We start from the raw sequence: 23,441 nt of genomic DNA, 5'->3' as shown, positions 1-23,441 counted from the left end.
CTCACGTTCCCTTTCCTCTCTCTCTAAGGAGTCTTTCTTATTCTCTTTTTCACTGAAACTTTTGAGATCCAGATCATTTCCCTCGTGGTGTCCCTAGAATGTGCATACATGGTACCCATAGCTACTCCTGTTTGCGTAAGTACATAGTATGTACAGCCACGTAATCTGTCACAAGTTAATGATGCTGATCTTAGAAAATTGATGCGCCAGTGAAGCAGGAAGGCATTTACTGCATTGGGCTTATAGCCCTTGTGTGTGAGAGGTACAGTCAAGAGATCTCCTGTTGTGTGCTAACCTTAAGCATAGAGTCTTTGAAGGGAAGAGCTAGGAAAATTGATGTCTGTAGTTCTGTCCTAATCCAATTCAAATGAATAAGTAATAACTTGAATTTTTTTTAATCAGATGAGTTACCCATAATTCAAACAGAACTTTATGTTAGATTTTATTTTTGAAGAAGAAGAAGGATTAAAGGAGGTCATCAATGAAGACTGTAATTTGGTCGTCAGTGAAGATTGTAATTTGGCATTTTAGGCAAAGTTATTTCCTTGAATAATCAAACAGCACAGGTGTGATGCCCTTTGCCAAGTGTCCCCATTTCGTCTTAGCCCGTGTTTTTTTTTTTTAAGAATTAGTATATATGGGCAGTTTGTTTCTTGTGTCGCCATAATACCAAGGTTTTGGAAAATGATGTGATTTCCCATCCTTATCTTTGCCGGAAAGGGAATCAGTCACAGGTGGACTTTGCTGTTTCGCCTGTACGTGTGTTGAGAGTCCTTTACTCAGTGTCCTTTTGGATAATCCGGATCCAGTAGATTTCTTTTGAACTCGTGGAAGATGAATTCTTCATGTACTTACTACTACTAAGAGAATGAATGCATTTAATTCTGTCACTTCAGAACAATGATTTACTGACAGTTAAAGAAATCAAAGGTAATTCCCTATTTTTACAGATAAGCAGCAAAGATGAAGATTTTTTAGACCTTTCTGTTGACGTGGAACAAAACACATCGATCACTCACTGCTTAAGGTAAATGGAGAGTTACTTATTTTGGAAGTTTAATGAATATCTTTGGTTTAGAGTACTTTTAAATGAATACACAGTTTTCTGGTATAGACTAAATAAATTTATCTTGAATTTTACACAGGGGTTTCAGCAACACAGAAACTCTGTGCAGTGAGTACAAATATTACTGTGAAGAATGTCGCAGCAAACAGGAAGCACACAAACGGTAATGTAATGTTTTTAAAATTTGGTAGTAGTTCTCTGGCAGTGGGTCATGTAGATGGGCTTTCCGCGCTGAATGTTATGCCTGAAAATCTACAGAGTAAAAATGCCTAGTTTTATCATTAAGTAATTAAGACTCACTAAGTTATTCCTGGGTAAGCAACAGTCAGCTCTGCAACCTCCAGTGATTTTCTCCACTTAATGAAATTTTTTAAGAATCATCAACCAGGGGCACCTGGGTGGCTCAGTGGGTTAAGCCTCTGCCTTCGGCTCAGGTCATGATCTCAGGGCCCTGGGATCGAGTCCCGCATCGGGCTCTCTGCTCAGCAGGGAGTCTGCTTCCTCCTTCTCTCTGCCTGCCTCTCTGCCTACTTGTGATCTCTGTCAGATAAATAAAGAAAAAAATCTTAAAAAAAAAAAAGAATCATCAACCAGTACAGTTAAAATACTTGACTTTGGAGCTTGCATGCTTTATGTAAACTTGGTCTTGGTGAGGAGAAAGAGTGGGGAAGATCCTTTTCCTCGCCTCTACTGTCGCTTCTGCTAGCCCCACCTAGGATCTTGTGCTCTCTCTCATTTGGTATTTGGTGTCGAGGAATGGAATTGCGTCATCAGCATTCTTATTATTTTACTTTTTATTTTGGAACAATTTCAAGCTCAACGAAAAGTTGTATGAACAGTACCAAGAATGCTTATTTACCCAAAACCACTCAAACGTAAGGTATGATGTCCTGTGATCGTGAACACGTGAGTGGCTGTTTGCTGCCAACAGGGAAGTTTCCCTATTGCCATAGTCACCCCCCTGGGGCAAGTCACGCTGGCATGTTAACTGTTCTAGTAGAAGGTATTTCGTTAGCACGGATGTCCCAGTACTGTCCTTTCTGGAACAAAACGATCCAGTTCAGAAAACACGTTATCTTTAGTACTCATGTCTCTTTTGTCTTTTTACATTTGAAACAGTCTTTTCTTGGCTTTAAAAATCTCGACACTTTTGAAAATTATAGATTTATTTTATAGATTGCCCCTCTTTGGGTTCATCTCAAAGATTGCCCCTCTTTGTGTTCTTATGATGAGGTTCAGGTTATGTATTCTGGTGGGCATCTCACAGAGGTGATGCTCTATTCTCATTGTATCCTCTTATCCATGATTCCAATTTGTCTCACGTGTGGGGTCCCTCAGACCACTCCTGAGACACACTGGAAGGACTCGCGAGACTCTGCATGTATGGTCAGGCCCAAAGCCAAGACTTGTTACAGGGAAAGATGGCAAAGCATCTCCGCAGAGCAGAAAGCCAGGGGAGCTTCCAAGAGTTCAGTGCCATGGAGTCCCGCAAGACACCTAACCTCCTTCAGTACTGAGTAGGACATAGGGGAGGTGTCGTCTCCCCCAGAGGCTCATTACAGACCTAGTGTCCAAGGTTTTAAACTGAGGGTCAGACATGTAGGTACCCTTCTGTCTTCCAGAATTCTAGACCCTCTGAAGGAAAGGAGGTTTTAGTGTAAACCATATTGTTTGTCCAGACAATTTAGGCCTGTTGAGACACTCCCATCATTTAGGGAATGGTGGGAACACTCCTCAAATCCAAATTCTCGTATGTTAACCAAGGACCGTCCTTGCCAGCAGGTCTTTCCAGAAATAGTCTGAGGCCTGCGAGGTTAAGACTTTCCTTCTTATCCAGTTATCCAGTTATCCGGTGCTGTTCTGTTAGAGCACTTGACCGTGGTGATGTCTCCCAGAGGTCTTCACTATTAAGCAATGGTTTTTTCCATTTATATAATTCATAAGTATTTTGAGTGGAGGTATTTTGAGATTGTAAATATGCCCATTCCTCATCACACTTCTAATTTTTTTCATTTTCTAAATCTCAGCATGGACTCAAGGATTTTTTTTTTTTTTTTTTTTTAAATTCAGTGGGTAATACTCCATTACCATTCGGCCAGTGGGGGCCCCTTCAAGCTATCACCCGTGTCTTTTTGGCATGTCCCATATTCTTGAGTGACCCTTCACTTTGTAGCGTAACAAGATGTTCCGTGCTCGTCTTGTACTCTCCTTGCCCTGACTCTGGTATCAGCCATTTATCCCAGGAGGCCTGCTTTCTTACAGGAGGACGATGATGTTTAGGAAGCAGGACTTTGGTATATAGGTATGCTCACTGATACCAGGATGTCTGTGTTCCTGAGCCCCCAGTGAAAAGAGCTGGACGGTGTGTGTGTATGTATGTATGTACTCCACACATGCTTATTACGTCTACCTGTCTATATTATCATGGATCTGTCTATATTGAGAAACCATGAAGTCACAATTATATCCACAGTTTCAGCCGACACCATAGGGTTCATTCTAGTTTTGTCCTTTATAATATTCATAATTTCCTTGACAGTACAAATTGGTTCCCAGTATCCTTCTGTATTTACTTACTTGGTTAGTGACCCTGTCCATAATTGATCTTAACCCTCAACCGCTATGCATGCACACAACTCCATATTGCACAGACATGCTTTCTGCTCTGCTCAGTCTTCTCCTCTCCGCTGCCTGCCCAGATGTCTACCCTGGAGGGCCCTACCTACCTAAATGGTTACACTGAAACGTTCATGAAAGGAAGAAGAACTTAGATTTTTAAATGACTGTATTTTTATTTGTATTTTGGACACATGTATCTGATTGGAAGGGAGAGGTTTTAGGTGATGGGCCCAAATAATCAAAACAGAGTACTCATTGTCCCCTTCAATAGAAGACAATTGAAGACAATTAGAGTACCTCCCCTAAGTTTGGTTATGTCATGGGGGTTGATAGATTAACCCTGAAAATGTTGTAGAAGGTGCCTAAGACTATCGGTTAAGGAAAATAGAGTTGAGGACTAAGTGTAGCTCAGAGGAGTGCAGTGACAAACTTCTTTGGCTCCATGGAAGTAAGTGCATCTGTGAGCATGAGCTGATCTTCGTCCAGAATCAAATAGCCAGACATGAGTAATTAGAAGTTGTCCAGCAACTCCAGCTGCTTGTTTCGAAGACATCCATGTGATTTTAATATAGTATTTAATGGTAGATCTTTTGTTAATATGCATGGGAAATATATATACTCTGTCAAGAAATTCGAAAACACAGATTAAGTATAAATCAGTTAAGAATCGTTATTTATAAAAGCATTGTTAACATTTTTGTGCGTATCCTAGATTTTTAAAGAGTGTATGTGTGTACATGTAATTCTTGACGTGGAATTGAATTCTATGTACAGTTTTATAATTTTTTCCCTGTATAAATTACAGACGTGTCAGTGAAAGTATACTTTTACATCATTCTTCAGAGGTGCTGCATAGTACTTTTTATATGGGCATGCCATAATCTACTGAGTTTCTCAATCTAATAGTTTAGATTGTTACCTTTTTTCACTGCTATAAGGCTTTGATAAACATATTTTGTATGTATACCTCTACCCATACACACATTTTCACACAGGTTTTAGGCTGTTTCTATAGGATAAATTGTGTGTGGGTTTATGGAAAGATAGCAGTACAGAAATCATTTTCTACTAGGATCTAGTGTCAGCCCTTCTGATAACTTGCATTGTGATATTGGGCAAGTCATTTAACCTTTTGGGTCTCACTTGATTAGTTGCTATCTAAGATCCCTAACCAGCTGTAGAAGTCTATAGTTTCTAGTCTCAGAATAAAAGAATAAGATAGTGGATATACAGATCATCATTCTAATTAAACAAAAATCATTTTGACATTAAAATGTTTCAGTCTGGGGGTGCTGGGTGGCTAAGTTGGCTAGGCACCTGACTCTTTATTTCAGCTCAGGTCTTGATATCAGGGTTATGAGACCGAGCCCCCCCGTGGAGTCTGCTTGGTATTCCTCTCTCCCTCTCCTCCTATCCCCCTTCCTGCTTGCAAACATTCTCACTTTCAAGTAAATAAATAAATAAATAAACAAAAGGTTTCAGTCTGAAGGATAAAAACCACATGATCACCTCAGTGGATAAAGAAAAGGTATTTGATAGAATTCAAAACCTGTCTATGACAAAAAACCACTCAACAGAGTAGGTATAGAAAGAACATACCTCAACATAATGAAGGCCCTCTGTGACAAGCCCACAGCTACCATACTCAGTGGTGAAAAACTGAAGAGCTTGTTCTCTTGGATCCAGAATAAGACAAGGATGTCTACTCTTGCCTCTTTAATTCAACATAGTGTTGGAAGTCCTAGAGCAGTTAGGTAAGAAAAGGAAAAGAAAAGAAAGACAGCCAGATGGGAAAAGAAGTTAAATTATCTCTGTTCACAGATAATATGATCTTGTACGCAGAAAACCCTAAAGATTAAACAACAACAACAAAAAGCCTTGTTAGAACTAGTAAGTATTCAGCATAGGTGCAGATACAAAATCGGCACGTGAAAGTCCATAGCATTTCTGTACCCTGACTTGAACAGTTAGTGTATAATCTGAACAATCTGAAAAGATTGTTGAACTATCTGAACAATCTGAAAAGAAAATTAACAAAATAATCCCATTTACAGTAGTATCAAAAAAGAATAAAATATTTAGAAATTGACTTAGCAAAGGAGGCCAAAAACTTATGCACTAAAAAAATAGAAGATATTGCTGAAAGAAATTAAAGAAGTCAATGAAAAGATACTCTGTATTTGTGAATTGCAAGACTTAACATTAAAATGGACATAGTACCCAAAGCAGTCTGCAGATTCAGTTTAATGCCTACCAAAGTGTCAATTGAGTTTTCTCATGACATAGGAAAAAAAACATCCAAAATTTCATATAGGAAATCTTAAAGGACTCTTAAAGCCAAACAATCTCAAAAGAAATAGCTGGAGACCTTATACTTTTTAACTACAAAATATATTATAGAGCTACAGTAATCAAAGCAGTGTGGTAGTAGCAATAAAGATAGACATGTAGGCCAATGGTATAGAATAGAGAGCCCAGCAGTAAATCCTCATTTATATAGTCAGATGATCTCCAAGAGTGCCAGTGCTACAGATAGATAACATATAGCTTCAACACATAGTTTGGGAACACTGGATATCCACATGCAAAAGAATAAAGTTGGACCCTTATACCATATACAGAACTCAATTCAAAATGGATTAAAGACCTAAACATAAGGCCACAACTATAAAACTCCTTACAAAAGAAACACATGGGAAAATCTTCATGACATTGATTTTGATAACTGTTTCTTTTTTTTTTTTTTTTTTAAGATTTTATTTATTTTTTGACAGAAAAATCACAAGTAGGCGGAGAGTCAGGCAGAGAGAGAGAGAGAAGCAGGCTCCCGTTGAGCAAAGAGCCCGATACGGGGCTCTTATCCCAGGACACTGAGATCATGATCTGAGCCGAAGGCAGCGGCCCAATCCACTGAGCCACCCAGGTGCCCCTTGATAATTGTTACTTAAGTAGGACACTGAAAGCATAAGCAACAAAGGGAAAAATAGGCTGGACCATAACAAACTCAAAAACTTCTGCATAACAAAAGAAACAATAAATGATGTGAAAACGCATGAATGGCAGAAAATATTTGAAAACCAGTATGTGATAAGAGGGTAATATCCAGAATACATGAAGATCTCCTATAGCTCAACAACATAAACCAGGGGCCCAATTTAAAAATGAACAAGTAGGGGCACCTGGGTGGCTTAGTGCGTTAAAGCCTCTGCCTTCGGCTCAGGTCATGATCCTGGGGTCCTGGGATCGAGCCCCACATCGGGCTTTCTGCTCAGCGGGGAGCCTGCTTCCCCACCCCTTTCTGCCTGCCTCTCTGCCTACTTGTGATTTCTGTCAAATAAATAAATAAAATCTTAAAAAAAAATGGACAAGGAACTTGAATGTTTTCCAAAGAAGATAAAAAATGGCCAACAAGCATATCAGAAGACACTTAACGTCACAGATCATCGGAACTGCAAATCGGAACCACAGTGAGGTATCCCCGCACACTTGTTAGAAAAGTCACATCCCAAAAAGAAAATAAGTGTTGGTAATGGGAACATTGAAACCTTGTATACTGTTGGTAGGAAGGTTAAGAGGTGCAGCTGCTTTGGAAAACAGTATGGAGGCTCCTCAGAATACTAAAAACAGAATTACCACATGACCCAGCATTCTTGCTTCTAGATACACACCCAAAAGAATTTGAAAACAGTGTATCAAAGAGATTATATGTACTCCTTTGTTTATTGCTGCAGTGTTGACATTAACAAAGAGGTGGAAACAACTTAAATGTCCCTCAACAGATGAATGGATAAAGAACATGTGGGATGGACATCTAGTGGATATTATTCTGCCTTAAAGCAGAAGGACATTTGGTTATACCACCAGGAGGATGGATCTTGAGTGTATTATGCTAAGTGAAATAAGCTAATCACAAAAGCCAAAAAGACACATTGTAATCACAAAAAAGACAATTTCTGGATGACTCCAGTTATATGAAGACTCTAAGTAGTCACATTCTTAGCAACAAGTAAAATGCTGGTTGCCAGGGTCTTGGGTGAGGGGCAAAGGAGAGATGTTCAGTGGGTGTAGAGTTTCCGTGTGCAAGATGAGAAAGTTCTAGAGACCTGTTGCACAACAATGGTGCTAATTGGAAACACTGCTATACTATACATTTAGAGAGGGTTAAGATGGTGCAGTTTATGTTACGTGTTTCTTTCTTTTTTTTTTTTTAAATTTTATTTATTTTATTTGACAGACAGAGATCACAAGCAGGCAGAGAGGCAGGCAGAGAGAGAGGAGGAAGCAGGCTCCCCGCTAAGCAGAGAGCCCGATGCGGGACTCAATCCCAGGACCCTGAGATCATGACCTGAGCCGAAGACAGCGGCTTAACCCACTGAGCCACCCAGGTGCCCCATGTTACATGTTTCTTAACCACAGAAGAAAAAAACATGTGGTTTGGCCTTCATTCAGACTATATATGTTCCCATATGCAGACAATGTGTTCCTCAAAACCAAAGGTTTCAGTATTGGAATCCTCAAGAATGAATTTGGGAGATGTTACCATAAAAGAAGTATTCCATGATCAAATGAGTTCGCTCTATAATAAAATTTCCTCTTCATTATTTATTCATGCTTCATATTACAGACTCTGAGAAGACTCACAGAATAGGAGAAATTTATCTTTTTATCTAGCTTTATGCAGAATTTATCTGCGCAGGGACTCCTTTTACATGGCCCACCTGTTGGACTGTATAGGGCTGTATATCCGGGCTTGGCAGATGTAGGTGAACAGCCAGAAGCTGATGCCCAGTGGGAGGATAAAGCCCCTGAGGAAAAGCAAAGTGCTTTCCCGCAGGGAACTGGAATGTGAGGATTAGGATTCCCATGGCTTTGCTTTGCGAGGTGTTTTCCTGTCTTCTGGGGTGGGGGTGGTGGGGGATGTTTTTGAAGCTGCTCTGCTGTCACTCTTCTCTGCCTCAGAGCAGGGTTCCGTGAGTGGCCCCACTGGTGGCTGAGCCGGCCTGACTGGTTCTCTGCTAGGCGTCCTTCCTCTCTTCACTCTTCACTTCCAGGCCTGGGACCTGCCCTGTGAGGCATCGGGGAAGACCCGTGCGGTGCCCAGGTCAGCAGCATCGAGTTGTCATGGCCTCTGTCTCCCGTCTACTCTGGTCTAGTCGTTGAGGTCCTTCCGTATCCGATTCTTCCATGTGCAGGTCCTAGTCACGGCTAGTGTCATGTTGGCAGCCTTGTTGTGGCCACATGCCCTGTCACTCCTGGCATGTACCCTGCTGTAACAGGATACCATAGACTGGGTGCGTGACAAGCGCCAGGGGCGTCCTTAGAGTTCTGGGCCCTAGCAGTCCCAAATCAAGGCGCCAGCATGCCCTGTGCCCGTGAGGACTCTCTTCCTGCTTCCTCGAAGGTGCCTTCTCACACCGCGTCCTCACGAGCTGAAGGATGCTGGCAGACTGTCTCGGGTCTCTGTTACAAGGATACCAGTTCCATTCCTTAGGGCTCCAACCTCATGACCTAAGTATCTCCCGAGGCCCTGCCTCCTAGTACCATCACGTTAGATTTTGAACATGGGACCTTCTTGGGACTTTGAGGGGCTGACTTTCCTCTCAGTGCTGACAACTCAGTCATATGGTGTCTTCGTCACCTTTGGTCTAGCCTCTGTTCCCCTCTCACTCCTTAGCCTGCCTACCCCAGGTAGGCCTTCTGGATGGGATAGTATATGAGAATAATGGGATTTCATGTGTGTACAACTACTGAACTCTTCTGTGTGGTCATAAGTTCTCTGCTGGGGCGCTTGGGTGGCTCAGGTCATGATCCCAGGGTCCTGTGATCCCCCCACCCCTTTGCTGCTCCCCTCCCTCGTTCTCTCTCTCTCTCTCTTTCTCTGCCAAATAAATACAAATCTTCAAAAAAAAAAAAAAAAAAAAAAAAAAAAGAAGGACTTCTCTGCCAATAGAATTTTATTAAGTTCTTAGGTGCTTGTGTTAGGATATTAAATTTCGCTCTGGCAGAGTTTGCCTATTAGTGCCCTTTGGCCCACATTCACCGTACAGCCCTCTTTGCTGGGCTCACAGGGCTTATACAGATGGGAAGATATACTTTAAAAGAGTGGCTTCTGGCTTTTCTTGACCAGGGGGGAAGGGTGAAAAATCAAAACAGCAGACAGCTTTGGAACCTGACACCTGCGTTCCTGGGGCCATATGTTGTCTCTGTGGAGTAGCTGGTATTCCGGTCCGGGAATGGTGGCAGACCCTGCCCGTTCTCCAGCGCCCCCACTCCTGTAGGATGCTCTCACTCTGGCTCCTCTCCGAGGGACTCCCCTTGGTCTGCTGCTGAAAGAAGCTCCCTAGAGTTTCTTTACCCCAGTGGCTTTTGACCAGTGGATGGAGATGAGAGTGCGAAAACCCAGTTACCTTGCTGTCTGTGCAGAGTAGAGAATTCAGAGCTCAGAGCTGAAGCTGCCCTCTGTGCCACCTTTCCAGAGACTGAATCCTTAGCTGGCTTCTTCCCTTTCCTTCTTGGCTCCCTCCGGTCAGGGTCTGCTTCTGGCTAATTAGACCCTGAATAAGAAGGATGTGATTGCTGCCTCTTCTTACAGTGCTTTGATTTGTGACCTGGTGTGTAACGTCGGCAGTGCATTTTTGCCAAGAAAATAAGTCTGCCCTTCCCTGGTTTTCTAGAAAAATATTTGGATTAGGTTGGAAGAGGACATGCTTGTTTTTAAAAAATCACATAGCTGATAAGCATACGTTTTCTGCCAAGATGTAAAATTTCTGTAAAATTTAAGTGGGGTCAAGGTTTCTTTTCTTCAGGAGGAGAAGGATGCTATCTATTATCTTAAGATGCCCCTTACGTATTTATTATTATTACTTTGCTAATTTAGGAATATAAAGAAGTCTTTCCATTTTTACAGTTATTGGTCTTTAGAAAGAACCTGAGGACAAAACATCATTTCATTTAGAACTATTGTATCATCCCCGACTGAGGTTTATATGTTGCTGGGTTCAGTTCGATAATGTTCTCTTGATTTTCATATATTTGAAATATCATGAGGGGTATCATTAGTCTGTAATTTTCTTAAACCTCTGTCAGGTTTTGGTGTCAGGTTCATGCTGGTCTCAAAAATGAGTTGGTGATATGAACATTGGAGTACAGATGGCCCTTTTTTTTCACGACATCTGTATCTTTGGGGTAAATACCAAGTAGTGCAATTGGAGGGTCATAGGGAAGCTCTATTTTTAATTTCTTTCTTTTGCGTGTGTGTGTGATGGAACTGTTCTTTATTTTATTAATTTTTTAATTAATTTTTAATTTTTTTACAAGCATATAATATATTTTTATCCCCGGGGGTACAGATCTGTGAATTGCCAGGTTTACACATTTCACAGCACTCACCATAGCACATACCCTCCCCAGTGTCCATAACTCTACCACACAGTCGCCAAACTGTAGAAAGGACCAAGATGCCCTTCAACAGATGAATTGATAAAAAAGATGTGGTTCATGTACACTATGGAGTATTACACCTCCATCTGAAAAGATGAATACCCAACTTTTGTATCAACATGGACAGGACTGGAAGAGATGATGCTGAGTGAAATAAGTCAAGCAGAGAGAGTCAAGTGTCATATGGTTGCACTTACCTGTGAGCATAAGGAATAACATGGAGGAGATGGGAGATGGGGAGAAGTGACTGGGGGGAAATTGGAGTGTGGGGAGACAAACCATGAGAGACTGTGGATTCTGAGAAAGAAACTGAGGGTTTTGGAGGCGAGGGGAATGGGGGGTTGGGTGAGCCTGGTGGTGGGTATTATGGAGGGCACGTACTGCATGGAGCACTGGGTGTGGTTCATAAGCAATGAATGCTGGAACACTGAAAAGAAATAAAATAAAAATGAATTGGTGATGGTTCCCTTTTGCATAAAGGGGCTTGTGTAAGGTGGGTGTAGGCACAGGCATATCTCACTTTACTGTGCTTCACAGATACGGCGTTTTTTTTTTTTTTTTTTTAACAAGTTGAAGTTTTATGGTATCCCTGAGACAAGCAAGTCTAGTAATGCCCATTTTCTGATGGTATTTGCTGACTTCATGTCTCTATGTCATATTTTGGTCATCCCCACGGTATTTCTGACTTTTTCATTATTATTACATTTGTTACAGTGATCTGTGATCAGTGATCTTTGATGTCACTCTTGTAATTGTTGGGGTTACCATAGACCATGCCGTATAAGATGATGAGCTTACCTGATACATGTGTGTGTCCTGACTGCTCTGTCCACTGGCCATTCCCCCACCTCTTCTCCTTTCCTCTGGCCCTTCTGTTCCCTGAGACACAACGAAATTGAAATGAGGCCAGTTAGTAGCCCTACAGTGGCCTCTAAGTGCTCAAGTGAAAGGAGAACTCACATGTCTCTCACTTTGAATCAAAAGCTAGAAATGGTTAAGATTAGGGAGGAAGGCATGTTGAAAGCCAACGTAGACTAAAAGCTAGGTTTTTTGTGCCAAACATCAGCCAAGTCGGGAGTGCAAAGGAAACAATCTTGAAGGACATTAAAAGTGCTACTCCTGTGAGCATATGAATGATAAGAAAGTGAAAAAAGTTCTGTTGCTGATATGGAGAAAGTTCGAGTGGTTTGGAGAGAAGAGCAAACCAGCCCCAGCATTCCTTTAAGCCAAAGCCTGACCCCGAGCAAGGCCCTAGGTCTCTGTGATTCTGGGAGGGCTGAGAGAGGTGAGGAAGCTGCAGAGAGAAGTCTGAAGCTGCAGAGGCTGGTCCATGAGGTTGAAGGAAAGAACCAGCTCCGTAACAGAAAGTACAAGGTGAAGCAGTAAGGGCTGGGGTAGAAGCTGCAGCGAGTTCTTCAGAAGGTCCAGCTACAACAGCGATGAAAGCAGCTACACACCACAGCAGGTTTCCAGTGTAGACAAGACAGCCTTCTACTGGAAGAAGATGCCGTCAAAGACTTTCAGAGCTAGAGAGGAGAAGTCAGTGCCTGGCTCCACAGCTTCAGAGGACAGGCTGACTCTCACGTTAGGAGCTAATGCAGCTGGTGAGTTCAGCTGAAGCTGGGGCTCACTGACCATTCCGAAAATTCTAGGGCCCTTCAGAATTACTCTAAACCTACTCTGCCCGTGCTCTAGAAATGGAACAATGAAGCCTGGGTGACAGCATGTCTTTTTCCAACATTACTGAATATTTGAAGCCCACTGTTTAAGACCTGCTGCTCAGAAAAAAAATTATTTGAAATACTGCTGCTCACTCACTGATACTGCACCTGGTCTCCCAAGAGGTCTGATGAAGATGTGCAATGAGATGAGTGTTTTTATGGCTGTTGACACGGCATCCGTTCCATAGCGTACGGATCAAGGAGTCATCTTGACTTTCCAGTCTTATTCTTTAAGAAATATATTTCATAAGGCTCTAGCTGTCTAGAAAGTGATTCCTCTGATGGATCCGGACAAAGTCAATTGAATGCTTCCTGGAATGGGATACAATTAAGAACAATCAGAAGAGGTCAAAAATACCCACATTTGTTTGGCGTTTGGAAGAAGTTAGTTCCCACCGTCCCTGAGGACTTGGGGGGGTTCAGGCCATCCACAGAGACAGTCACCACAGAGGTGGTGGAAACAGCAAGAGAACTGGAGTTAGAAGTGGGGCGAGAAGATGGGCCCGCACGGCTGCCGTCTCATGATCAGACTTGGACAGATGAGGAGCTGCTTCTCGTGGATGAGCCAGGAAAGTGGATTGTTGAGCTGGAATCTGCTCCTGGGTCTGATGCCATGAAGAGTGTTGCAGTGACCACAAAAGATTTAGAATCTAACATCAACTTACCTGAGAAAGCAGCAGCAGCTTTAAGTGGACTGACTCTAATTCTGAAAGAAATTCTGTGGGTGAAACACTTGAACCTCCTCCTATGCTACAAAGAAATCCTCTATGAAAGGAAGAGCCAGTCGATGTGGCAGACTTTCTTGTCTTCCTTTAAGAAATTGCCACAGCCCCCACCAGCCTGCAGTGGCACCGCCCTCATCAGTCAGCCACCATCAGCAGGGAGCCAGGACTCTCATCCCCAAGAGAGAGATTATGACTTGTTAAAGTTTTAGATGATGGTTTGCCTTTTTTAGCAGTGAAGTATTTCTTAATTAACGTATCTGCATTGTTTTTCTAGACGTAATGCTGTTGCGCATTTAATAGTAATGGTATGGTGTAAATCTAACTTTAATATGCACTGGGAAACCAAAAATTTCATTTCACTGGCTGTATTGCAATATTTACTTACCTGTAGTGGTCTGAAACTGAACTTCCAGTATCTCTGTGATAAACCTGTCTCCTGGATTATTCCGGTTTTTCACAATATAAGATAACTCTAGAAACTTTTTTTTTTTTTTTGAGAAGTCTTATGTTTGAGATGATTTATTTCCCTTCTAGAAGTGGGATTACTGAGGCAAAGACCATAGAGACTCTTACACCGCTGAATTTCTTTCCAGGAATGATTATCTGTTTATGTTTATTCTTACTAATCTTTTTCAAAGGTCAGGGTAGAATAGTAAATGTTTCTGGAATAATAAGCTGCCCACCACATTTAAGATTTGTAGGATGCAGATTTACTATAATGCTACAAAATGATTCTTGTTTTCATTTCATTAGAGACACTGGCTTTGTAAATTTCATTTTTTAATTATGAAAAGCGTTTTGCTTCATTGAACACATACAAAATTCGGTTCCGCTACATTTGTCAACTATCTGTTGTGTGCCAGCGTGTTGTTCAGTAGAGAAATAAAATGGGGGGAAAAAAGGTTTCTACCTGTCAAGATTTCAGATCCTAGAAGAGAAAAACCCACAGTCATCTAAATATTTTGTGGTGTAATAAACCGTATTCGCCCACTGTGACTCCGCGAAGTGCCGATGGCGGATTGAAGGGAGGAGGTACCGATGCCAGGGTTACAATGTGAGTTGAGCCTTCAGAAGAATAAACTTCCGGTAGATGAAGTAGAAGTGCAGAGGTCGTGCCAGGGAGAAATGACACTGAAGGGCATACTAAAGATTGTCCAGAATGTGGAAGATGGCCAGTTGTTTTACAGTTAAAAACTTTTCTCCTAAATTTGCAGGTCATTTAACTCCCATCCTAGAATACATGTCATCCTCATTCTTCATCTGGAGCTATTTACCTCTGGCAAACCCCTTTCACAGAATGGTCTTTAGTAATGCTTTTCTCCCTGCGCCTGTCCTCCACCTGTTAGTGAGTTCTACTGACCGATGGAACACGCAGCTCTCGGTCTCCACGCACACCCAGAGGAGTCAGCAACTGTGAGGAACCGCTTTTCCTCCACCCATCGTGTCGGCCTCTTGTGCAGTCCGCCCGATCCTGGGGGCCTGTATTTCAGAATACAGATTTCTGAAGTAACTTTGTTCAGATTTCTGAACAAAGGACTGTTTTGAAGCTGTATGGAGTACAAAATCCTGTTACATTGTTTGCTGCTGGTGGTTGGGGTGGGATCTTCGCAAGACATTCGGGATGTTGCTTCGCCGATGTAAAAATAGCGGGTAGGAATACGCAAAAGTGGTCAGTGCTGGGCTACTCACACTTTCTGTGACCTGTTTGTTAATGGAATCAGAAAGTTTGAGAGTTCTTTTAAAGATGTGTTCTGAATGCCTTTCCTGAAATTTTGTTTCCGTGTTTATTTGAATAGGATGAAAGTTAAAAAACTGCCCATGATTCTGGCTCTGCACCTGAAGAGGTTTAAATACATGGATCAGCTTCATCGATACACAAAACTGTCTTACCGGGTAGTGTTTCCTTTAGAACTTCGTCTGTTTAACACCTCTGGTGATGCGACCAATCCTGACAGAATGTACGACCTTGTCGCCGTGGTGGTTCACTGTGGAAGGTAAGCGCAGCCATGGGCCGTGCGGGCCAGGATCTCTGTCCATGGGGCAGGTGTGCAGGATGTTCTGTGCCTGCCATTTGTGGCTGGCGTGGCTTCGTACAGTACCCCCTGAATGTCCACGCTATCCTACGCAAAATGCAGTCCTGTTAACAACCTGCCACGGTATTACTGTTAAAGGGGGAATGCAAATCACTTAGCTGCTGCTACTGTGTTCTTAACAATAACGACACCCTTATAGTACCTTTTCACATCCTAACTTAACTGTGCCGTAGCCTCTTCAGATTCAGGGACAGTTCTTAGGTTTCCCTCTGCTTGAATGATGCTGGGGTTCCTGGAATTGCTCTGCTCACAAGACCGTGAGCTCTGAGATTCCTGGTCACAGCTGGGCTCCCTCCCCGACTCCTTATTCCTCTTCTCTCACTGCAATCCCCCTGCCGCCTGCCCCTCCTGGCCTCCTCAGACCTCTCTGAAAGCCGTGCTGGGTGCCCTTCTCATCCAGCCCTGCTCCATTTGGGGCCACGCCTCTGTGTTCACCCAGCTGCTGGATGTGTCCTGCCCGCAGTAACTCACTGCTCGGTATGGTGTGTGTTTATCAGTTTGGGGGGCCGTCTCTGGTAGCAGAACAGGCCCTTCTTAAAACAGGAAGTGATCCTCCCATTAACGAAAGATTGAAAACATTTTCAAACCTTATTTTCTACTGACAAGATTTACTCGTAGTTACGTTTCATACGAGACTGTAAAGGGTTTACGTTGCCGCATCCTTGCCGCGGTGATGCCTATTGCCAGCAGGCCTGTGCCTGCCCAGCTCCCGTGGTCCTGCTCCTGCGTGTCTGGCATCTCGCGGATTTCCGACAGGTGCTTCTGGACTTCGTGCGTGTGATCCTTTCATTCCGTCTCAGGGCCCAGCTCCACTGTAACCAACTTCCTCAGCCCTCCTCCCCCCAGCTGCCCCCTCCTGGGTGAGGCCTGTAGGTTGCACTACCCCTGCAACTCCGCTTTTATATCGTATGGGGCCCCGTATGGTGTTCTTGGAGAGGTCTCTCCTGTACTCATGGTGTCCTCAGGCCAGGAGGCTGTGGATGCCTTTCTGAGCCCCACAGCAACCAGCAGTTATTAGCACATGAGATGTATTCATACCATACTGCACTGAGCATGTCCTGTGTTCAGGATGCACGTCCCTAAGCCATGGCTCTTGTAGGGTGAAGTTTTCCAGCCTTTCTTCTCTTACTAGTTTCTGTAGTGAACATTTGTCTTTTGTCCTTCAGACTGCCTCTCTGCCAGAGGAAAAGGCTGCTACCCTTTTCAGTCTCACACCCAAGGGTCCTCAGCCCACTCGCCTCCTTTCTGTCTGGCTCTGTTCCTCTGCCTTTCTGAGACTTTTTCTTTATGTTCACCACTTTAAAAATTAAAAAAAAAATTCTTATCATCTTACTATGAAACAGAAGACTCTAGATGACTCCTGTAGGAATGAGGAAGTTTTGTTCTTGCTTTTTGGTGGGGTTTTTTTAAAGTTTTTTCCAGTATTAAAAGCCTTAAAAACAAAAAAAAAAAGGTTCTTGAGGTATTTTCTTCTGTGGAGAAAGAGCAGTACTGTTGTTTTGTCATTTTGTCACCTGAGGTACTCGTCTCACCTAATAATCAGAGGAGCCTAGGCAGGGACACATGGGAGGGTTCTTATTCTATTACCTGATTATCTGATGTCACTAATCACCATAAACAGCACTTTGTGTTGAAAATTATCTCAAATTCTATAATATAATAATTGTAATAGAATTATAACTTAAAGAATTACATAGAAGCTTTTATAATGAGTCATACTTAATCTGCGAGAGGTTAAAATCCTTGCCATGTCCTTTATAAAGCAAAGGATTTTTTTGAAAAACAAAACAAAAAACAAAAACAAAAAAACCCACCTGCATTTTAATGCATTTCTAGGTTTCTTTATTCCCGATTTGTTTAAAATGAGCCGCAGAGGCAATTCCAAGAATTATAATGACTAAGATCCAGGTACTTAAAAATAGCACTAATAATACTAGCAAAATGTCATTTGTTTTTAAAGAAGTTTCTGAGGGTCAAGCTTGATTTTAGAACTATAGATGTGATATGTGTTTTTTTAGGCATCACATGGTATTTTTCCTCAAGAGAAAAATGATCGCCAAGGGAATAAAACAGAAAAAATTCTACGTATGTTCTGTAGTTTAATTCAGGGCGCTCTGACCCTTGATCCTCTATCTCTCCCAAATGCTAAAAAATATATTTAAATTTTTCAGAGACGCAAATTTGAAAATTATTTTAAACATTATAATTAAAAAATTATTACAAAGACCACAAAAAATTTAATAGCATAGATTTATGTAAATAGAATGCTCGTTATAGCTCTCAAAGTAGAGTACTGATTATTTGATTATAAAACTGAAGGCCAGTTCACATCAGTGTAGCTTGATATTTTGGGGAGGAATAGATAAGGAGTATTTTCATCAGTTTCAGTTATTCTCCTTTATAGAACATAACGTCAAGGGCATAGAAGAGTGGTATTAATAAACATTGTATATAATTAACTTCTCTTTCTCTTTGTTTTAGTGGTCCCAATCGAGGACATTATATTGCAATAGTTAAGAGTCATGATTTTTGGTTATTGTTTGATGACGACATTGTAGAAGTAAGTAGTTCATGAATTTCTTATTTTTATTCAAAGTTGTGTGTGTATTTTACTCTTCAGTTTTTTACTCCCAGCCTCTCATTCATATGACAGGTGATGAATATTGGATAATTGTTGAAGTTTTCAGATTGTAGTCTGATTCCTGCTTCTTACTCCCCAATAGCAAACCCCAATGCTTGAATGGTCAGGTGACCTTCAAAATGCATAGAGTAAAACAAAGAAAAGCTTTCCACAAGAGAACTAGTTTTAAAAAGTCTTTCATTGTCTAAAAAAAAAGATTGAGCTATAATACACGTATAGAAAGTATATGGACTTAAAACAGCACTTGAATTTATTTTTTTATTTTTTTTAGATTTTATTTATTTATTTGACAGAGCTCACAAGTAGGCAGAGAGGCAGGCAGAGGGAGAGATTGGAGGAAGCAGGCTCCCCACTGAGCAGAGATCCCGATGTAGGGCTCAATCCCAGGACCCCAGGATCATGACCTGAGCCGAAGGCAGAGGCTTTAACCCACTGAGCCGGCCAGGTGCCCCAGCACTTGAATTTTTTATGTGTGGGTTTGCATACACACGTATGTATGTGCAATGCACACTCTGTAGCCACTCTCCAGACCAAGGGAGAGGACACTGGTAACACCCTCCGATAAGCCCCCTTATCCTTTTCCCTGTCAGTCTTCATGGATTTCCCTCCCACTCCCCACCGACCTCTGGACCCACTATTGATGACTGATCATTGTGATTAGTTGTGCCTCTGTTTGACTATAAACGGACTCCTCCGGTGTGACTTCTTTTGTATCTAGCAGTTCACTCTCGCTGCCTATGGTAGTGGTTCTTTTTTATTGCTCCGTAATTTCTCATTGTAAGAATATAACAAGTTAGAGATTTGCCCTTTTATCCCTTCCTGACTATTCTCAATAAAACTGCCTCAATCACCCCTATCTAATGCTGGATATACGCACTCATTTTTCTTGGGTAATCGCTAGGTAGGACCATAAGAAATTGCCGTTTTCGTAGGTCACAAATGGTTGGGAATTGTTGGTTTCAAGTGGGTCAGGTAATTCTGTTCCCTAGGAATAGACTTGCTGGATCGAAGGCTAGTTGTGTGTTCAGCCTTACAAGATAATGCTAAACATTTCCTCAAGGTCTCCGTTCCATTCTGCCTTCCTGCCAGCTACGTGTGGGAGCCCTGTTTACTGCACTTTCTCACCAATACTGGGCATGATCAGTCTTTTTAACTTAAGCCATTCTTGTGCAGAGCTGTTTTATAAACATAAGCAGGAAAATGAGAGGCACGATTCTAAGAAATGTGCAAGACTTTACTGGACTGTAGAGCTCATTTCTGTACTAATATTTCCATTTTGCCTCACAGAAAATAGATGCACAAGCTATTGAAGAATTCTACGGGTTGACATCAGATATCTCAAAGAACTCAGAGTCTGGTTACATCCTTTTCTATCAGTCTCGGGACTGAGCGGGACCGTGATGAAGAGATACTTTCTGCCTCATTTCTTCTCTGGTTATTTTGGAAAGGATCAAGCACTGATTTTTCAAGACAAGAGAAATGCAGGAAGCTCAGGGGGCAGTAGCACACTTTGCACACAATAAAGCAAAGACTATGGATTAACACGCTCTTCCTATCATGGTAGTTGATTTATTTGCTCAGGTATCATGCTGTCTGTGCAGTTCCACACAACAAGGAAGTGAAATCAGAGATAGCAGCTCCTCTTGTAAAACAGCCTTCCAGTAACTGATATGCATTTCTCTTTATTAATTGCACCAGTAATGAGTTGAACTCCTTGGGGGTGCAGTAGAAAGACTAGGAATCTGTGCTAGGTTGTATTGATCATTTAAGGAGATCACACCGAACACACTGCGTAAATTTGCCCGTGTTGAAGCCACACAGAAGGAATATTTGGTGTCTTTTCAAGTGTAAACCAGAACTGCATTTGGGCCCAACACTTGCGGTTGCCTTCCTGATGTCAGAACTCAGCTCACTAGAATCCAGTGTCAGGAAGGCAAATATGTTTTGCTTCTCTGAAGAAGCTTATAATAATATACAGTATATGTATATGTAGGGAACAATTGGTCAAAAGTGGCTTTTTGTTTCCCCAAGGGGAAAGACTGGCTTTGTAATTATCATTTTTTTTTTCTTATTTATTTTACTTAAAACTGGTAGAGTCTTAAGTATTTTGTGAAGTGCCCATGATTCTGTCAGTAAATTTGAGCATATTTTTATTAGTTTTTGTCAGTTTTACTAGTCCTTTTGTTTGTTTCTATTTTGAAGGTGAATTTTAAACTCTATTTTAAAGTCCTAGGATACCTTAAGAAAAATTTGCTATGAGAGGAGGTAAATACTCTTTTTCAGGAGGAACTGATATCTCTGGCTAATATTTGTCCTTTGTTAGAGTTTATAAATCAGTTGTTCAGCTTTAATCTCAGCAGCATAAAAAACTGTCAGAATCTCCCTGTCACAGTTGGAAGGATGAAGGAACGTGTGGCCCCGTGGGGGCGCACCAGTCCTGAGCACTCTCAAGTTCTCGGACGTTTCAGGATGAGGCCGTGCTTGGAAAATTGGTGTCGTAGCAGTTATTGTTGTTTTCAAACGTCATTCTTTACCCGGGAAAGAAGTAATCTGTCAGAACCCCAGCAGCCCCCGAGGCTCGCTGCATACACCGACGAAGATGAAGCGTTTGTGGCGCAGGCCGGGCACACGCGGAGCAAGTCCTTTTCTCTTCCTCCCACCCCCTCCCGCCATCTTCACAGACCTTCCTGGAAGAGTGTTCAGAGATTACACTTTGCCTTTGTTAAGACTTTCTTCTGTTGGGAGTTTGAAGAAGTAATATATGTCATGTCAAGTGCGCGTGAACCATGGCGGTCGGCACTTTTCCACGCATCATTAAGTTGTCGGACGGTGGCCCAACGTAACATGCAGGAGATGATTGAATACAGAGTCCAACTCACAGCGATCAGGCCTTGGATGTTCTTTAAGTCCCTTTAGGAAGTAATTTTTTTTTAATTGCTGTAATTTTCTAAACTTCTTTGACTAATACTGTTGAATATGAAAAAAAAACTTTTTTGTCTGCTGCTATTTATTAACATTTATTATCTGTATCTGTTAGCTCAGGAAATGACTTCACCTACTCGTTCCATGAACTGATCTTTAACAGGGTCACTTGGCTAATCGGGCTGTTTCAACAGATGTGCTGGGAGAAAATGATGTATTTTGACAACTTGCTTTTTAAGATTATAGTTGCTAAAACCTGACGCTGGCTGGAGTGGGTTTGTACAAATTATGTAGCCTGCCCAATGACTACATTGCACAGAGAATCATGACTGAGAATGTGGGGAAGGTCACAGACGTGGAAGTGGATACATTTTTTTTATTTTGAGGGCTTAAACCAAATTGTCTTGGAACTCGAGGCTGTGTTTCTGCAGCATTGAGCGCAGAGAGACGTAAAGTGAGGCTGAGGCAGTCTTCACTTGAGTCAGGCCACAGCATGGATAAGAGAGATAGATGAAGTCATTTGCATAGAGGTACAGCATTGGAATACTACGCTGTGTTTGTTTCTACATTTTGCATTTTTAAAAAATACAGTAAAAGCAAGGTTAAATCTCCTACTAAAGCAAGTTCTAGCATTTTTATTGAGTTCTTTGGTAGTCACACACTGTTCACATCTACACCATGTTTAATAGTATGATTTGTCCGGGGAGGGACTGTGGGGTGATGGTTCTCAGTTTCCTTTTTACTCTTAGTACAGCTGCATCTACATAAAATGTTTTGAAGCTTATCAGAAACTCAGTATACTTTGAAAACAAAGGGTTAGGGTTGTGGGGGAAAATGCAGGTATTTAGTAAGAAAAATGACCCATCTAGAAAGCATTGTGAGGTTGTATCTTGGTTGACTGTGATTGAAATGAGGGGCGGGGGTAGTAAAGGGTGGCTGACTGCTCTCTAACCATGTACATGTTTGTTGGGATGGCTGTCCCATATTTTTTGTATATTGGAATAAAAATTTCTATAAATTATCGTAACTGAAAGTAAATATTCTAAATTAAGTCTCACTGCTAAGTCCTATGGCTTCTGTCTTGGAAACTTCACCTTTAGAAGATTGCTTAAGACAGGAACCATGAGACCAGGAAAAGGGAAAAAAAGGACATGTGTAATATATGGGTCTTGTTGTCTCTAACCATCAGTATCGGGTTTTTTTCTTTTTGGTGATGGCAGTAGAAAGACCTCACTTTCATAACATACTACTCTTGATACTTTCTTTAAGGACACTTTTCATTAAAGATTCTCCCATGAGGTATTTAACTGGGAGCCGGGAGGCTAAGGCGCTCAGGTCCTGGCTCTTCAGTGAATTTAACTGTGTGACCTTGGGCAAGTCACTTAACCTCTCTGTGCTTCAGTCTCCCTATCTTGTAAAATGGGAGTAATACCTACCTCACAGGGTTGTTGTGGGGATTAATTAGATATAATGTCTGTAAAGCATCTAAAGTTCTTGAAGAAGGCGCTATATAAATACAAAATGATATCTATTAAAGTTGGTTTATTTGTGCTTGTGGGCTTTTGAGTGTGTTTTTTTCTCTCTGCCTAAAATATCTTTGCGAATTAGAAGACGAGTTGACCCATGAACAACACGGAAGTTTGGGCTGTGTGGGTCTGCTTTTAAGTGGATTTTTTTCGATAAACATAGTACTATGAACATGGTTTCTCTTAGGATTTTTCTTAACATTTTCTCTTCTCTAGCTCTGTTGTCAGAACAAAGTATATAAAACATATACAAACGGTGTGTTAATGGCCTGCGGATGTTATCGGTAACAGGACAACAGTAGACTCATAATAGTTTTTGGAGAGTCAAAAGTTAGGCAGGGTTTCTTCGACTGCCTAGACACGGTGCCCCTTACCCCTGGGTGGTTCCAGTTCAACTGGATACACTAGGAGAACGGCCTTACTGCTTTTGCTGCGAACTTACTCCCTCTGTTACCCAAAGAGATTGTCCCAGAACAGCCTTCAGCACGTGTAAAACAGCACGCGCAGTCACGTGTGATCCTCACGTACCTCGCATCCATCTTTCCATAGTAGCACTGTCTTTCCCCAAATCCCAAGATTAAAAATGTAAATTTAGGATCACAGACTCTGAGAGGGGCAAATAGGTTAAAGGGCAGCATTTTTAGCACTCCTTGCCCCTCCCAGTGTAGGTATGTTGGGGGTATTCCCC

General features: G+C 41.8%; 1 protein-coding gene across 4 annotated transcripts in view; it reads left to right on the top strand.

Annotated features, from left to right (window-relative positions):
• The window catches only part of LOC106003338 (ubiquitin carboxyl-terminal hydrolase 12), a 107,012-nt gene extending 84,234 nt beyond the window's left edge, over window positions 1-22,778 (top strand). For all 4 annotated transcript variants that reach the window (XM_045069697.1, XM_045069699.1, XM_045069700.1 and 1 more), the window contains 5 exons: window positions 951-1,027; window positions 1,146-1,229; window positions 15,368-15,565; window positions 18,146-18,224; window positions 19,593-22,778. In XM_045069697.1, coding sequence (XP_044925632.1) covers window positions 951-1,027; window positions 1,146-1,229; window positions 15,368-15,565; window positions 18,146-18,224; window positions 19,593-19,694 — 540 coding nt within the window. In that variant the 3' untranslated portion in view covers window positions 19,695-22,778. The remainder of the gene's footprint in view (window positions 1-950; window positions 1,028-1,145; window positions 1,230-15,367; window positions 15,566-18,145; window positions 18,225-19,592) is intronic.
• Window positions 22,779-23,441: the final 663 nt, after the last annotated feature.

Source organism: Mustela putorius, unplaced genomic scaffold (genome assembly GCF_011764305.1).
Source record: "Mustela putorius furo isolate JIRA1106 unplaced genomic scaffold, ASM1176430v1.1 tig00003942_pilon_pilon_pilon, whole genome shotgun sequence".
NCBI classification, from domain to species: domain Eukaryota; kingdom Metazoa; phylum Chordata; class Mammalia; order Carnivora; family Mustelidae; genus Mustela; species Mustela putorius.
This window is presented reverse-complemented; position numbering and strand designations above follow the sequence as displayed.